The sequence below is a fragment of the Lichenostomus cassidix genome, unplaced genomic scaffold, assembly GCF_008360975.1.
Source record: "Lichenostomus cassidix isolate B80296 unplaced genomic scaffold, HeHo_3.0 HiC_scaffold_863, whole genome shotgun sequence".
Classification (NCBI taxonomy): Eukaryota; Metazoa; Chordata; class Aves; order Passeriformes; family Meliphagidae; genus Lichenostomus; species Lichenostomus cassidix.
In genome coordinates this window covers 63,433-81,136 of record NW_028147375.1, presented here as the reverse complement: position 1 = coordinate 81,136, position 17,704 = coordinate 63,433, and the positions used below count along the sequence as shown (strand labels likewise).

Genomic DNA, 17,704 nt, shown 5'->3' with positions numbered 1-17,704 from the left:
GTGAGGTACCGCACAGAGTCCCTCAGAACAGGCCGGGAGTCCCGCCGGGAGCAACTGCCATGGCTCTGAGGGGCTTCCCACGGGCTCGGGGTCTCTCCCAGGTATCTCTGCTCCTGCTGGGGCTGCAGGGAGCTCTCTGCTCCATCCCAGACTCACCACAGTGGTTCCTTGGCCTCCTGCCCAGCCCGGGACATTCCAGGGCAATCCCGAGTTTGACTTTGAGGGTCTGAGGAGATTCAAGCCCCTCAGAGACCCTTTTATATACCTCGTTCAGAGCCCGCCCCTCGCTCCCATTGGCTGATGTTCCCGCCCAAACCCATCGCTCCTTTTGATTGGCTGAATCTCCCGCCACTCCCCGTTCTCGAGCTCTGATTGGTCAGAACGCGGCTGAGGGACAATCCCGCCTTGTCCCCACATCGCTTTGATTTCCCCCAAAAAGCCAAAATCTCCCCAAACCCCTTGGGCTGAGCGGAGGAGGGGAGAGATTGCAGGCGGAAAACTCCCCAAATGGTTTTTGCCCAGGCTGGGAAGGACTGGGAGCACTGGGAGCACTAGGGAGAGGCTCTGGCTCGGCTGAAGCCCCCGGGGCAGGGGCAGCAGGGCAAGGGACAGGGCTGCAGGTGCTGAGGGGACATGAGGGACAGCGCGGCCTTGACAAGCATTCATTGCAAAAGTATTAAAAAAATAGAGTAAATTATTCTTTACGTAATATTGTCACCACAAATACTGATTGTGGCCACACAAAGACATCTCAAAGAATGCTCTGAGTTAGGAGGGACCCCAAGGATTGATTCCAGCCCTTAAGGAAATGGTCCCTGTGGGGTCAAATCCACACCTTGGCATTATTGCTACCTTACACCAAGGAAGGTCACATTCATTTGGAAACACCTGTTTGTAGTGTGTGTGTAATGATGTGAACGAATGTATACGTAAAAGATTAGTTTAGAAATACAATGTTAGGAGACTGTTTTTGAAATCTGTTTCCACAGCATTATATCTGTATATATAGAAAAGATCACAAAAGATCACCGTAGAAAAATGCAGTGTAAGAGAAACAGGATTAGTTCTGGAATGGTTGAAGAAGGAGAAAGCAACCTCCAGCCCTAGGCAAAGCAGCTACATATCAGCTTCTTCATCATTTTCTGCTTCTGCAGGTTCATCTCTCTGCTGAGGTGACTCTGAGAAGAGGCACTGAGGTGATCATGAGGATCAGTGCAAGGCAGACACTGTGGCTGAGCAAGGACATCCTTGTGCTGTCGGGGAAGAAATGAGCCTTTGACTGCTCAGCACAGGGAAAATCCTTCCCCTACCCTCTGTCACAGGCGAGTTTGGGCTCTGCTGCACATATACTGCATCTCATTCGAGCAGCTCCCACTCCTGAGCCTATTGTCAGCCAGGAACACACACGGTGCATTGCCCAGGAGAGGAACCCTGCAAAGAAAAGCAGAGATATTGCTGGCACCATGGGGGGAAATGTTGTGCTCCTGTGCCCCCCAGGCCCTGCCTGTGCCCCCAGGACTCACGAGGAGTTGAAGTTGCTGCCATCCACCCACTGCAGCCGCTGGTCCTGTCTGTGCAGCCCTAACCAGTAATCGACATTCCTGCTGAGGCAGAAGAAGAACTCCTGGCAAGGAGAGAGAAGCAAACAATGGGAGCTGCACCCCTGGCCCAGGAGCTCCCCAGGCTCCCCTCAGCCACCCCAAACCCCTCACTCACCATTTCCCAGTCCTCCAGCACAGCCAGGGAGGCCCCGAGGTCAGAGCACTGAGCCTTAGCCTCATCCCAGGTGATATGATCCTTCGAGAGGAAGTAGCAGAACCCGTTGTACCCAACCCAGTCATTGGGACAGGCCAGAAGCAGAGGAGTGTCAGGGGTAACTGGGGTACCTGGAGAGTATCCATGTCTTCTCCCTGCAGAGCGAACAGAACGTCTGAGGATTCTCCCCTCACGGAGCAACCCGAGCTCCCATTGGCTGGTTTTCCCGCTCAAATTCTCGCACCCCAGCGATTGGCTGATTCAGCCGTCACTCCTCGCTCTCCCGCGCGCTGATTGGTCAGAGCGGGGCTGAGGGACGATCCCGGCCGTGAGGGAGCAGTGAGCCCGCAGTGCCCCGAGGGGTTGGGCTGAGGCTGCTGCTCCTCCTTACCTGACACAGCAGCCAAGGACACCGCCAGAGCCACAACCTGGAGCAGGAGCAGAGTCAGCACAGCCAGGGTGAGCACGGGATGGGATCTGATCCACTCAACAGGAGCTGGAAAGAGCCGCAGGCCGTGAGCATGGAGCTGTCCTGAGCAGGAAGGAACCCCCAGCTCATTTGCCCCTCACTGAGCTGCCAGCAGGAGAGATAAAAGACAAGGAACAGTCAAGGGACAGGGGACAGCCTGCAGCAGAACTGCCCAGGGCCAGAGGCACCCGGGGCTGTCAGTCCCAGCAGAGCACAAGGTCTATTCCAGAGCCCTGGACACAGCCACACCCTGCCAGCCCTGTGCTCCTGGGCTCACACTGTCCATTGTCCCCTCCCTACCGGCCACAGCGCTGGCTCTGCACTCACCCAGATATCCTCCGAGGGTTCTTTTCTGTTTATTCCTGGTTGCTGATCCATCCAGGCACTTCTCTCCAATCCCATTCCTGGGCTGGGATTCACTCTGCCCCAGCAGAGAAGCAGCTTCTCCCTGCCTGTGCCCAGCAGGGTCTGACAGCTGAGGCAGCTCTGTGCCCCTGGTTGCTGATCCATTCTGGGCACCCAGGGCATCTTTGGGAATCTCAACGACAGCTTTATCCTTCTTTGGCCTTATATCACATTTCCGAAGCAAAAAACTCCAGTGGTTCTGAGCAGTATCCTTCACCTGAGGCATCTCTGCATGCTTGGTTCCTGACTTGTCCTCAGGATCCCAGAAATCCTCTGCACTCCCACTATTGGAGTCATATCCACTCTCCATCTCTTGACTGCCCACAGACCCTAATGGCTCACTGATCTGCTTCCAATAACCAGGACTTTGCACTCGAGGGATATTTGCATCCCCAGCAGGCTGTGCACCGCTGGAGCTTAATCCACTGGCCATATCTTCACTCATTGCCTACTTAGATGACGGATCTCACTCCTGAGACATCAGCAGAGGTGGTGGCACGCTCATATCGAGTCCATTTTCCAGCGCAGATTCAGAGCCATTTTCTCGACAGACTGTAGAGTAGATGATGAGCAAACGATGAGCAAACCCCTGAGGCTCCTGGACTGCACAGACATCTCCTTAACTCCTATGAAGCTCAAACTACAAAAGCTGAGCAGAGTGAAGGGGATGGAACATTTATTCTGACCAAGCAGCGCGTTCTGACCAATCAGCGCTCGAGAAGGAGGCGTGGTGGGACAAACCAGCCAATAGGAGCGAGGGGCGGGGCTCTGTAACGTCACAGAAAAGCCGTTTTGGTCACTCCATTTCTCTGAAAGCACAAGCTGAACAAGAACTGAGCTCTTGGCTCTGTGCCTGACTGGGCAGGAGGCCAAGGAATTGTTGTGAGTCAGGCCGGAATAGGGCAAAGACCTTCCTGCAGCCGTGGTAGGACTCCAGGCTGGAGCAGGGGATGCCTGAGAGAGACCCTGAGCCATGGGAAGCTCCTGCAGAGCCACGGAAGTGGCTGCTGGTGAGACTTTTGGGATCCCTTTTTTAGGGACTGTGTTCCCAGGCTGGAGCAGGAGAAGGATTTCTGTCCCTGAGGGGTGGCAGTGCCATGAGCTGGCTGTGACCCCCAATCCCCTGTGCCCCTGGGTCCCCAGGGGAATCAGGAAGGAGGAAGAGCTATGGGGAAGTTGTTTCCTTTAGGATTTGGTTCATTTCTCATTCTCCTGCTCTGCTTTGGTTGATAATAAACCAAATTATTTTTCACTGTTGTTCCAGCTATAGCACAAGCCAAGTCTGCTCTAAGCATTCAGATTATCAGAAGGAAGAAAGTTAATATTTGGCCCTGAAATCCAATCCACAGAGGATACAAACAGTCCATCTGTGTGAGTGGATAAGAACACAATACCTCATTAAAGGCAATAAAATAACAACATTTACAGATTAACTCACTAGATGACTCAGTCCCCAAGCAGGAGTCTCGTGGCAGAGGAGGGAGTTCAGTTCCTCAACCTTCATTAGGAAGATTGAGAACAAATCCAAGTGCATTTGATAAAAGGATGGACTTTGGCATCCTCAGGTGAAACCCAGGACTCCTCTGAGCTCTTTCTCCTGGCAACAGCAGAGAAACTGTGAAGAGAACCAGAAGTTTCTGCCTGTGGGAAATGGAAAATTGGGATTTTTGGTAGGCACAGGAGCTGTTTATTCCAAATTAAACAGCCTGCAAGGGAATGAAGTGGTGACTTTGTCACAACTGCCAGTGAAATTAGTGTCTTTTCCACCCAATTAATTTCAAACTGGGGAAATGATGAAAAACTTGTGGATTATTGCACCTGCCCAGCTCTCCTGGACAATTATTAGGAGGAAATAGGCTGGAAACAACTGAAGGAAGTGATAAGGTCTCACAAAGGGGAAATTCAGATGAAAATCAGTGAGTCTGAGTCTAGTCCTGAGTGTAAATAGGTGTATCCTTCAATTCTCATGGGACAGGAAAGGAACATCCTAATCAGATCCTATTCCAAAGGATATTGTGGGCAAAGGGATATTTCTGGGAAATCAGAGAGCAGAACCTGCAAGAATTAAATAAAACTAAAAACAGGCACAGATATTACAAAATCCTCAAAAACTATAGAGCTGAAAAGGCTCCTTACCTGTCACTAACAGATTTTTAGGGTGTTTTTTCATGGTGGAATGTGAATCTGTATAAAATCACCCCAATTTCCTAGTCCCAAAGGCTAATGGCAAAGATGATCAATTAGCACAAGAGTTAATAGCAATTAATAAGAGATGAGAGCTAATCCATCCACACTCCTAACCACACTGGGAGAGAATTTGGGAGGATTCCCTGCAGAGATTTAAAGGACACATTTCCTGCACATCTCTGCCATTCCAGCCAGGAGCTTTGCACATTTGAGTGGAAAATCCACAGCCAGGCCTGGGTTAGCAGGAGGATTTCAAATCAGCCCCACAATTTTTGGGAATCCACTGGCAAAGGAATGAGAGGAAAATAAGAGTTTTAATCCCCAATGGGCTCTGATGTTGTCCTGAGAGGCACTGAAGAACAGGGCTGAGACCCAAATCTTGAATTATTAAACTGTTTAGCAAAAAAAGGAATCTGGCAGAAGGGCAAAGTGTGAAAATGAACTGGGACAGTTCTGGGGTTGGAAATTATCTGTGGTCAAAGGAAACTCAGCAGAGCCATAAACTGAGGGAATTTCACACTTTTTTTGGGATGGTCAGGGCATGGATCAGGAATTAATGATTATGGTATTGACTCTGGATATTTAACATTTAACATGAAGATTTTATTGTTTGGGCTGATCCTACTTTGGCTGTGTTCCAACAACCTAAGAAAACAATGATAAGAGAGTTCTGACTTTGGGCTTGCTGGAAAATCTCTTGAATTATTCACTTTTGAGAGCAAAAACTTCCCAAGTAATTCTGGCACAATCCTAGGGGCTCAGAGGTGAATCACTGCAAATTTTTTCTGAACAGCTCAATAACCTGAGTCAAGGGTGTCCCAGCTGCTAGTGAGGAGTCACAGCCATGGAGCTGCTAAATCAGGATCCCAAAATTCCCTCTGGCACAGAGCCTGAGGTCTGTGGGACACAGGTGGGACAGAAGGGTTTGGGACACAAGAGGAGCCACTGGCTGAGCTCAGTCCTGTTGTACAATGGGACAGGAAATCACCTTTGAAATTCAAAATCCTGCTGTGCTTCTGACTCCAAAATAAACAATCCAGGACATGAGTGGCTGCAAACAACTGAAGAAGTTTATTTCAGGGCAACCGGATTTAAAGGCCAAGGCCGATAGAGAACTCAGATTATAAATGGCACAGAAAGAAATAACTTTGTTTACAACAGCAAATGCATGGCAGGATATGCATTCCCCACCCTGAAGGATGTAATTTAATCTAAAGCTTTACCATGAGTTGTTTGAGCACAGATGGACAAACTGTTTGCACAGATATGGAAAATGGAACTGAGGGAAAGAAGTGCAAACATTTGGGAGGATTCCAAGTGTGTTTGGCTTAGTGACATCTGGAGAGAGAAGATGCACAAAGTGTGTTTGTCAAACACAGAACACAAATATTAAACTAGCTGGCAGCAGCACAAAGCAGATAAAGCTGTAATTCTGTGCTGCAGAGCATAACAAGGAACTGCAATAATGGCAAAATAAGGAAACTGCTAGGCTGACAGGGCAGGTAAGAGTCTGAAAAGTTCACATTTTGGTTTCACAACAAGAGATTTCTCTGCAAGGTATTCAACCTGGACATAGTGCAAGAAACTGTCAATGAATTGTGGTATTATATTCTAGATTTCCTCCTCTGCTGGAGAAGTTACAGTTCTTGAGGGGATTATGAGAGAAAGAGTGAGCAGAGAGCAACAGTGCACTCATTGGAGAGCAGAGAAATTGTTAAAACACATTAAAAATACAGGAATTAGCTCCAAAATGATCTAAATTGTACCTTCAAAGACTGAAAAGTGTGGCACATGTAGAAGAAATAACCCAAATACTGTGAATATTGGGACCCTCAAATCTGGAAACTCACAATGAGGTTTTTGGTAAATTGACTTCACAGCATTTCCGTGTATTGAGAGCGATAATTGTCTTTTAATTGGGGCAATTTCCAGGTGATCTGAAGTGTTTTCCTGCAAAAGAAATAATGAAAATATCGTTAAATCAATTAATTCCCCATTTTGGAGCTCCTCCAGGAATGTCCTCAGCCAGAGGGTCCCATTTTATAGCAAGAACAGTGGGACAAGTCAGCAAGGCTTTGGGAACTATGGGGGATTTACCCACTCCTCATTGGCCACAGAAAGGGAAAAAGGATGAATTCTATTTTTAATGTATAACTGAGTAAAATCTGTCAGGAATCCTCACTGGTTTGGGGACGAGAGATTTCAATTCTTTGTTGAGAATAAAGATCCAACCCAGGGGCAGAGGAATAAATAAAGTCCTGTCGTCAGCTACTTTATCACTGACCTTATCAAACCTCACCCAGGCCAGGGATAAAGGTGAGCCAGAGTTCAGTAAGTCCCTGCCCTGGGTGTATCAGGTTTTCCCCGCAGAGTCCTTGCCACACTTTGTGCTGGGAAAGGGAGTGGTAACTTCTAAACAGGTACAGAATCTCAGAAAGTTTACAGGCTGATCAAGGGCAGGGAACAGGAATTTTCAGTTCCCCTGAAGGGGCAGCAGGGAGCTAAAAGATTAACTAGCAGAAAAGGTAAAAGTGTATAAAAATGTGCACAAAGAAGGATAAATGTGAACGGAAACAGGGCAGAAATAGAGAGGAATACTTGTCCTGCTCCATCCCGGACTCACCCGCAGCTCGCAGCGCCTTCAGCTCCAGGTCACGCCGAGCCTGTTGAGGGCAGCAGAGCTTCCTTCCTGCAGCTTCTTGCTCAGCCCGTTCTCATCTGAAGGATTGTGCAATCACCTTTCCCTTAATAATTAAAAGCCCGGGAGTGACACAGGAAGGGGGATGAGTCTGAGCCAAATTCACTGCCCGCTTCTCCTCCCCATCACCCATTATTTCATCTCTGCCGCACCCATTGCTGCTCTCGGAGAGAGAAACACAAACGCCGTTCCTCTCCCATCGCATCGCTCCTGCAGCACAGTCGGCACTGCCGGAGAGTCTCTGGAGAGCCCCGGGGAGCTCAAAAACAGCCTCAGAGCAGGTGGGAGCCGCGCTGCCTTGTGCCGGGGCTCGGGGCTCGCTGCGGGCGGATGGAGGGGATGGAGGGGGCGGCAGCGGGGCTGTGGCGGCTTCGTTCTCCCGTCTCCCTCCCTCCCTCCCTGGCTGTGGCGCCGCGTTCCCTTGCATTGAGGCCGCTGAGGGAGCGGCTGCCCGCGGTCTCCTTGCCGCTGCTGCCTCGGCAGGAGGCGGTGCCGGAGCAGCGCTGGCTCGTCCCGCTTGCTGTCGGTAGCACAGAGGTGTCTCTCCTGTCCCCGGCTCGCTGCGCTGCGCTCACCGCCGAGCTCCGCCGCCTCACGACGCTCCGGCCGCTGCCGCTCCCGAGCCCTCACTGACCCTGCAGCAATGGCGGTACAGCGGCAGCGCCGGGGTGGGGCTTGTCCCCTCTGACCAGTCACCGCGCGAGAATTATGAGTGACAGCATAATCTGCCAATGGGAATGAGGTGGGAGGGCTCTGCACACGGCACAGAATCGCCCCAGTCGCTCCAGGCACAATCCCGGGGTTGTGGCCGAAATTCGCTTTTTGGCTCCTCAGCCCTGCAGTGTCCCAGCCCGGGCAGGAGGACAAAGAATCGCTGCTGCCCTCAACCGGCGGGAGCTCGGTGTGACCTGGAGCTGCAGGTCCAGCTCGGTGTGAGCTGTGGGTGAGGCCGGGATGGAGCAGGGACTCCCCTGCAGCCCCGGCAGGAGCCCAGGCCGGAGCAGGGGATGCCTGAGAGAGACCCTGAGCCATGGGAAGCTCCTGCAGAGCCATGGAAGTGGCTGCTGGCGGGACTTGTGGGGGATCCCTGCTGGAGCAGCCTGTTCCTGAGGCATTGTGTGCTATCGAGGGACACCAGGGTGAGGAGGACAGTGTCACAGCGGTTTTCGCCTCCCGCCGGTTCAGAGCAGCAGCGGTTCCTTGGCCTCCAGCACGGCCCGGGACATTCCAGTCCCTTTTTCTCCTCCGACATTTTAAAAACCTGTGGGGAATGCCCTACTGTGACCCTTTTATATCCGCTGTGGAGATCCCGCCCTCCACTCCCATTGGCTGATTCTGCCGCCACTCCTCGTTCTCGAACTCTGATTGGTCAGAAGGCTGCTGAGGGACAATCCCGCCTTGTCCCCACATCGCTTTCATTTCCCCCAAAAAGCCAAAATCTCCCCAAACCCCTTGGGCTGAGCGGAGGAACGGACAGGCTTTGGGCAGAAAACTCCCAAATCGTTGTTCCCCAGGCTGGGAAGGACAAACGGAACCAAACTGATTCGGGAGCTCCCAGCAGCTCCTCTCTGCCGGCCCAGCTGAAGGCCTCGCTGTCTGCTGGAGGCTGCACGGGCAGACTGGGAGCACTGGGAGCACTGGGAAGAGGCTCTGGCTCGGCTGAAGCCCCCGGGGCAGGGGGAGCAGGGCAAGGGACAGGGCTGCAGGTGCTGAGGGGACACAAGGGACAGCGCAGCCTTGACAAGCGTTTATTGCAAAAGGAAAAAAATAATGCAGGAAACAACAACATTGGTACTACAACTACCGATGGAGGTCATTCAAGGATTGTCCCAGAATCCTGTGAGTTGGGAGGTACCCAAAAGGACGTAGTCCAACCCTTAAGCAAATGGCCCCATTGGGGTCAAATCACGACTTTGGCATTATCAGAACCGTACCCCAGGCAAGGTCACATTCATAAGGCAGTAAATTCTTCAGATCTGAATCCACAAGGACATACAAGTAGATACGTAGATACGTGTATGTTGAGTAAATATACTGAGTGCAAGAGAAACACAATGACTTTTGTAATGCTTTCAGAAGGTGAAAGCGAGAAAGGAGTGGTCAAATAGAAAACCCAAATCTATTTCAGCTTTTGCCCTCTTCCACCAGCACAGCTGCCTGTTGAGGGCTGAAGGCTGAACTCTAATTCAAACTCAAATTGTGGAGTGAATGTAGGTAACAGCTCTGGCCTGATGGCTTATCAGCCAATATGTACAAGCATGCATTTGAAACCAGCACAGAAATCACTGAATCATCCCATGAAGCACCTTCACCCTGGAGGGGGCTTTGGGGGTCTCCAAAGACCACCAGGACATACAGAGAATGCGTGGTGCACATGCTAATGATATTAATGAGTTTTGAGAAATGGTTTGTATAACCACTCCTATCCTGGGGAATGTGATGAATATTCATCCATTTTACCTGTAACACTGTGTCTTTGGGGTACTGAGGTGTGTTTGGTGGAGACAATTGCCACATACACGGTGCATAGAATAAAGCAAATACTCACTGCTCTGACTTGCTCTCTGAAGTGTCTCTGGGCTTGATTGGGGCGAATCAAAAGGAACCCCCAGGCCCAGCCCAGGCAGCCAAACATCAGCTTTCTTATCATCTCCTCCTCCTGCAAGTTCATCTCCTGCAGCACAGGCACTGAAGGGACTCTGCAAAGTGCACTGAGGTGACTCTGAGAGTCAGCGCAAGGCAGATGCTGCAGCTGAGGAAGGAACTCCCTGTCCTGGGGAAAGAAGCAAAGCTGGGACTCCCCAGCATGAAGAAGGGGCTGTGTTCATCCCCTTTCATCCAACGTGAGCTTGGGGTCTGCTGCACAGATATGGCATGCCATTGGAACAACTCCCACTCCTGAGCACATTGTCAGCCAGGAACACACACTCTGCATTGCCCAGGAGACGAACCCTGCAGGGAGGAGCAGAGACAGCGCTGGAATCTCAGTGAAACACCTTGTGTCCCTGTGCCCCCCAGGCCCTGCCTGTGCCCCAGGACTCACGAGGAGTTGAAGTTGCTGCCATCCACCCACTGCAGCCGCTCGTCCTGTCTGTGCAGCCCAAGCCAGTAATCGACATTCCTGCTGAGGTGGAAGAGGAACTCCTGGCAAGGAGAGAGGAGCAAACAATGGGAGCTGCACCCCTGGCCCAGGAGCTCCCCAGGCTCCCCTCAGCCACCCCAAACCCCTCACTCACCATTTCCTTGTCCTTGAGCACAGCCAGGGAGGCCCCGAGCTCAGAGCACCGAGCCTTAGCCTGATCCCAGCTCCCCACGTCACTGGAGAGGAAGTAGCAGATCCCGTGGTACCCAATCCAGCCATCGGGACACGCCAGAAGGAAAAGAGTATGAGCAGTAACTGCAGTAACCGGAGTATCTCTGTGCATTCTCCCTGCTGAGGGAACAGAAGGTCTGAGGATTCTCCCCTCACGGAGCAGCCCGAGCTCCCATTAGGTGGTTTTCCCGCTCAAACCCCCCCCCCGTCCCCAGCGATTGGCTGATTCAGCCGTCACTCCTCGCTCTCCCGCGCGCTGATTGGTCAGGGCGGGGCTGAGGGACGATCCCGGCCGTGAGGGAGCAGTGAGCCCGCAGTGCCCCGAGGGGTTGGGCTGAGGCTGCTGCTCCTCCTTACCTGACACAACAGCCAAGGGCACCGCCAGAGACACAACCAGGAGCAGGAGCAGAGTCAGCACAGCCAGGGTGAGCAGGGGATGGGATCTGATCCACTCAGCAGGAGCTGGAAAGAGCAGCTCGCCGTGAGCATGGAGCTGTCCTGAGCAGGCCCAGCCCTCACATCCCCACCCAACACCCAGGGAGCACAGGAGGGACCCTCAGCCCGTGTGCCACTCACTGAGCTGGCAGCAGCAGAGACAAGGGTTACAGACAGGGACGAGGGGCAAGGAGGAACAGAGGACAGCCAGAGACATGGCCAGGGACAGCCTGCAGCAGGAGAACTGCCCAGGGCCAGGGCTTTCAGTCCCAGCAGAGCACAAGGGCTGTTTCAGAGCCCTGGACACTGCAACACCCTGCCAGCCCTGTGCTCCTGGGCTCACACTGTCCATTGTCCCCTCCCTAGAGGCCACAGTACTGGCCCTGCACTCACCCAGATATCCTCTGAGGGTCTTTCTGCGTGTGAATCCCATTGCTGATCCATCCTGGCAATCCTGGGACTTCTCTCCAATCCCTTCCCTGAGCTGGGATTCACTCTGCTCCAACAGAGAAGCAGCTTCTCCCTGCCTGTGCCCAGCAGGGTCTGACAGCTGAGGCAGCTCTGTGCCCTTGGTTGCTGATCCATCCTGGGCATCCTTGGGAATCTCAACAATGGCTTTGTCTTTCCTTGGCCTCGTTTCAGGCTCACAGATTGAATCTCTCCAGTTGTGCTCAGCAGGATGTGGCACCTGAGGCAGCTCTGTGTGCTCAGTTCCTGAGCTGTCCTCAGGATTCTGGTGCTCCTCTGGCCTCCCACAGATGGAGCCATAGCCACTCTCCTTCCCTTGGCGCCCTACAGATGTCCAACTGCTATGGCTCTGCTCCTCATCAAAAGGATCTGGCACCTGAAGGGAGTCTCCAGCAGCCTCTCCATCCCCAGGGCAGAATCCACTCTTCACACCTTGACTCAGTACACACTTGGAAGAGACATCTTGCTCCTGAGAGATGAGCACTGATGGTACAGAAACACCGAGTCCATCTTCCATTGCACTTTTACAGCCACAGTCCTGGCCGACTGTGGAGCACACGATGAGAGGTCCTGGCTGGTGCTGGCTCTGGAGGGCGCTGCCAGCTCAGTCCTGCCCTGTCTCTGCTCCCCGGCAGCACCTGGGGACACAAATACAGTGACAGAGAGCTCCGAGCCCAGCTCGGCCCTGCAGCCCCAACCCCTCTGGCTGTGCAGCTCCGGGCCGGGACAGCCTGCGACAGTTAGAGACAGTTAGGGACAGGAAGGGACAGGCAGGGACAGTTAGGGACAGCGCCCGGGAGCTGCCGAGTGCGGGAACAGGGCAGCTGCGGATCGGGTTCAGCTTGCCGAGGGGGGAAGAACCAGCAGCCCTGAGGGGCTCAGCATTGTCCCCTGCATGTCCTGCGCTGAAGGTTGGAGCTCAGGGAGAGCGGGTGCTGGCAGCGCCCTTTGGGTTCATGTCTGGATCAGGAGGAGGGACTGGCGGGGAAAGCGGAACTTGGCTGCGGCTGGGGAACCGGGCGGTTTTCGGCAGTTCTCCTCCCTGCAGCAGTGGGGAGAGGACTCACAAGTCATGTATACAACACCCACATTTAATGCGCGTTTAACTCTGCCCAGCCACGGCCATCTCCCGCTGCACCAGGCGCTCCCAGCCCGGTCCTGCATGGCCAGAAACAGTCCCGGGGACAGGAGAGACACCTACCCACAGCAAGCGGGACGAGCCAGCGCTGCTCCGGCACCGCCTCCTGCCGAGGCAGCAGCGGCAAGGAGACCGCGGGCAGCCGCTCCCTCAGCGGCCTCAGGCCAGCGGCAACACGGCGCCACAGCCAGCGAGGGAGGGAGGGAGGGAGACGGGAGAAGGAAGCCGCCACAGCTCCCCTGCCGCCCCCTGCATCCCCTCCATCCGCCCGCAGCGAGCCCCGAGCCCCGGCACAAGGCAGCGCGGCTCCCACCTGCGCTGGGACAGCCTCTCCGAGCTCCGCCGCCGCCTCCCCGGGCTCTGAGCTCCGCTCCGGTCACTGCCTGACATTTCATGAGATGTAAATGTGACTCCCAAAAAACCCCCAAATGATCAGGAGATGGCTAAACAGAAGTGAAAACATTTAGAGATGAACTCAGCTACCAGGGAGGGGGAAGGGTTGTTCTGTGTTACAGTTCCTTCATTAGGAAGATTGAGAACAAATCCAAGTGCATTTTATAAAAGGATGGACTTTGGGATCCTCAGGTGAAACCCAGGACTCCTTTGAGCTCTTTCTCCTGGCAACAGCAGAGAAACTGTGAAGAGAACCAGAAGGTTCTGCCTCTGGGAAATGGAAAATTGGGATTTTTGGTAGGTACAGGAGCTGTTTATTCCAAATTAAACACCCTGTGAAGGGAATGAAGTGGTGACTTTGTCACAGCTGTCAGTGAAATGAGCTCCTTTTCCATCTAATTGAATTCAAACTGGGGAAATGATGGATAATTCATGGATTTTTGCACTGCCCAGCTCTCCAGAACCATTATTAGGAGGGAATTTACTGGGAAAAGGGTTTGAATTTCTCAGAGGTCAAAATTCTGGATTTTGAAATTCTCTAGGTTAAATTAAACTGAGCAGGAGATATAAACTGTGAGGGAGCTGCAGACCTTCCTTGGCATGGATGAGTAATTATTATGGTATTGACTTTTGAAATTACCCATAAAGATTTCATTGTTTTGGCTGATCATACTCAGGCTGTGCTCCAAAAACAAAAGCAAGCACTGGTAATTCTGCCTCTGGGCTTGGCAGGTCCCAGGGATCTTTTGAATTATTCACTTCTGAGAGCCAAAGTCTTTCCCAAGGAATTCTGGCACAATTCCCAGTGGCTCAGGGAGGAGTCAGTGGAAATTTATTTATTTTTTTCTCAACAGCTCAATAATCTGAGTCAAGGATGATGCAGCTGCTTGTGAGGAGTCACAGCCATGGAGCTGCTGATTTTGAATTCTAAATTCCCTCTGGGACAGAGCCTGAGCTCTGTGGGACACAGGTGGGACAGAAGGGTTTGGGACACAAGAGGAGACACTGACTGAGTTCAGTCCTGTTGTACAGTGGGACAGGAAATTACCTTTGAAATTCAAAATCCTGCTGTGCTTCTGACTCCAAAATCAGAAACAGTCCAAGCAATCACAAGAAGTTTATTCCAGCCCAGCTGTGTTTAAAGGCAAGCCTGACAGAGAACCCACATGGGGAACAACACAGAAAGAAATAACTTTTTCTTGCAACAGAAAATGCATTGCAGGATTTGCATTCCCCACCCTGAAGGAGGTGATTTAATCTAAAGCTTTACCATGAGTTGTTTGAGCACAGGACTAAATCGTTGTTCTAACATTTGCATTCCCACATTGCAACTGAGGGAAAGAAAAGTAAAGATCTGGAGGAATTGTAAATGTGTTTTGCCTTAGTGCACTCTGAGAAGAGAGAAGTTTGCTATCAGCAGAGTTCTACTCCTGTAGTTCAACTACAGGAGTTGTGAAACCAGCTGAAGTTTCGATTCTTCACTGCACAGAACAAAAAAAGAACCAAACAAGACGAAAATAAAAAAATTACTTTGGTCACAGGGCCAAAAAAAGGTGCTGAGAAGGAGCACATGTTTTGGTTTCACAAGAGATCACTCTACCAGTTATTAAAACTGAATGTGGTGCCAGAGATGGTCAGTGAACTGAAGCATTAAATTCTAGACAGGTTCTGAGACAGGAATTAGCTCCAAAATGAAGAAGGAATAACTGTGTATCTGCACTTGGATACATTTTAAAAATTGGTGTTGGGTGCTTTGTAATTGACATTGGGTACATTTATAATTGAAGTTAGATATATAATTGAAGATGGCTATGTTGTAATTGAACTTGGATACACTGTAATTGCAACAGCTGACTGTTCTGAGTGTCTCATGATCCCATGGCAGAGTCCTTGTGACACTTTTTTTGTGCTGGGACTGCTCCAAAAAGGCACAGAATCACAAAAAAGTGGAGACTTGATCAAGAACAGACAATAGAAAATTTCAGTTCCCTTACAGGTGCTGCATGGAGCTTAAAGATTAGCGAGCAGAGAGACAAAAGGGGATAAAGGTGTGCATACAGGTTGATAAACATAGATGAAACCAGGGCAGGAAAAGAGAAAGAGAATTACAGTGAGGTTGGGCAAGTTATGGAATGAGAAGCAGTTCTGAGGAAAGCTGAGCTGCAACATCAGTGAGTGCAATCACCAGAAACCGCTTTAGATGACACTCCAGGACCATAAAAGGACTCTGAGCAGGAAGTGGGTGGATGGCAATGAGTACCAGAAAAGCTTTATGAATTAGTGAGGAAGTGTTTAGTAATGAATATCTGTGATCCGGGTGGAACAAACACCCACAAGTGTAAAGCTGCACCCCCACGTCAGACCAAAGAAGAGATTCTCGGGGTGTGTTCAGCACCGATAAAGAAAGAACAGCTGCTTTCAAATGCTTCAAATTAGAAGCATTGTTAGAAAGCTCATTTTCTGGCTGATTTTGGTATCATGGTCACAGAGAGGAATCCCTGTCCTGCTCCAGCCTGGGGTCTCTCCCAGGAGACACAACCCCTCAGAAAAGGCTGCTCAAGCGAGGATCCCCACAGGCCCAAAAATCCCGAGGTTCTGCGGGGGCTTCCCACGGCCTCTCTCAGGCATCTCCTGGTCCACCCTCTGGGCTCCTGCCGGGGCTGCAGGGAGCTCTCTGCTCCATCCCGGACTCACCCACGGCGGTTCCTTGGCCTCCCGTCCAGCCCGGGACATTCCGGAGCCATTGCGAACAGACATTTGGCAGAAAAGATCAGCGGAGCGCCGCTTCCCTCAGGGAGGCTCTGGCCATTCGTGCAAAGCCCGCCCCTCGCTCCCATTGGCTGATTTTCCCGCCCAAAGCCCGCCCCAAGATCTCATTGGCTGGTTCGCCCACCCGAAAGCCCGCCCTAGCTCCGATTGGCTGATTCTGCCGTCACTCCTCGTTCTCCCCCGCTGATTGGCCAGCGCTGCTCTGAGGGGCGATCTCCCTCAGCCCCACATCGCTTTCATTTCCCCCAAAAAGCCAAAATCTCCCCAAACCCCTTGGGCTGAGCGGAGGAACGGACAGCGTTTGGGCAGAAAACTCCCAAATCGTTGTTCCCCAGGCTGGGAAGGACAAACGGAACCAAACTGATTCGGGAGCTCCAGCAGCTCCTCTCTGCCGGCCCAGCTGAAGGCCTCGCTGGCTGCTGGAGGCTGCACGGGCAGACTGGGAGCACTGGGAGCACTGGGAAGAGGCTCTGGCTCGGCTGAAGCCCCCGGGGCAGGGGGAGCAGGGCAAGGGACACGAGGGACACGGAAGATTTCATAAGCATTTAATTAAAAAAAATATGAATAATATAAAGAATGCTACAGTAACAGCAACATTGGCACCATAAATACTGATGGAGGTCACACAACAACATCTCACACACTCCTCTGAGTTGGAAGAGACACACAAGGATTAGTGCAACTCCTAAGGGAATGGCACCTGTAGGTTCCAATCACAACCCTGGCATTATTTTGCACTCTGCTCCCACAAAGGTCACATTACCGTGGCAGCGGATGTTTCAAATCTGTATCCACAGTGTTGTATCAAGATATACAACATTAGTGTATAAATACAATGCTAGAAGAACATGTAGTTCTGTACCCAGAGTGTTTTATTGATATATGCTAATATATATAGGGTTACTGTATAAATACAGTGCTGGAATAACGTATTTGAAATCTCTTTCCATTTCAATATATACATATATGAGGTCACTGTAGAAACATGTAGTGCAAGAGAAACAGGATGATTCATGGAACGGCTCCGGAGGGAGACAGGAACACCCAGCCCAGGCAGCCACAGATCAGCTTCCACATCATCTCCTCTTCCTACAGATTCATCTCCTGCAGATCACACACTGAGGTGACCCTGAGAGTCAGTGCAAGGCAATTGCTGCAGCTGAGGAAGGAAATCCCCATGCTGGGAAAGAGGCAAGGCTGAGAATGCCTAGCAATGAGAAGGAACTTTTCTCCATCCCCTGTCACAGGTGAGTTTGGGGTCTGCTGCAGATATACTGCATCTCATTTGAGCAGGGCTGTCTGCCGAGATAATTGTCAGCCAGGTGCACACAGTCTGCATTGCCCTTCATCTCGACCCTGCAAGGAAAAATAGAGACAGCACTGAAACCAGGGTCAGACAATTTGTGCCCCTGTGCCCCCCAGGCCCTGCCTGTGCCCCCAGGACTCACGAGGAGTTGAAGCTGCTGCCATCCACCCACTGCAGCCGCTGGTCCTGTCTGTGCAGCCCGAGCCAGTAATCGACATTCCTGCTGAGACGGAACAGGAACTCCTGGCAAAGAGAGAGAAGTGAACAATGCACCCCTGGCCCAGGAGCTCCCCAGGCTCCCCTCAGCCACCCCAAACCCCTCACTCACTATTTCCTTGTCCTCGAGCACAGCCAGGGAGGTGTTGAAC

The 17,704-nt window shown here is 51.8% G+C and overlaps 3 protein-coding genes across 3 annotated transcripts in view; 1 reads left to right on the top strand and 2 right to left on the bottom strand.

Annotated features, from left to right (window-relative positions):
- Window positions 1–593: 593 nt before the first annotated feature.
- LOC146423284 (uncharacterized) overlaps window positions 594–17,704 on the bottom strand; it is a 65,916-nt gene continuing 48,805 nt past the window's right edge. The window contains 5 exon segments of the mRNA XM_085044932.1: window positions 594–1,431; window positions 1,524–1,624; window positions 10,751–10,944; window positions 11,185–11,289; window positions 11,656–12,368. The gene's annotated coding sequence lies outside the window, so the exon portion shown is untranslated.
- Window positions 7,659–17,704, top strand: part of LOC146423286 (C-type lectin domain family 2 member D-related protein-like) — a 50,169-nt gene continuing 40,123 nt past the window's right edge. The window contains exon 1 of the mRNA XM_085044918.1: window positions 7,659–7,795. The gene's annotated coding sequence lies outside the window, so the exon portion shown is untranslated. The remainder of the gene's footprint in view (window positions 7,796–17,704) is intronic.
- Window positions 17,013–17,704, bottom strand: part of LOC146423281 (killer cell lectin-like receptor subfamily B member 1B allele A) — a 64,124-nt gene continuing 63,432 nt past the window's right edge. Inside the window, exons 4-5 of the mRNA XM_085044925.1 lie at window positions 17,479–17,579; window positions 17,013–17,386 (exon numbers count right to left, since the gene is read on the bottom strand). Of these exons, the coding sequence (XP_084901051.1) occupies window positions 17,272–17,386; window positions 17,479–17,579 (216 nt within the window). The 3' untranslated portion in view covers window positions 17,013–17,271. The remainder of the gene's footprint in view (window positions 17,387–17,478; window positions 17,580–17,704) is intronic.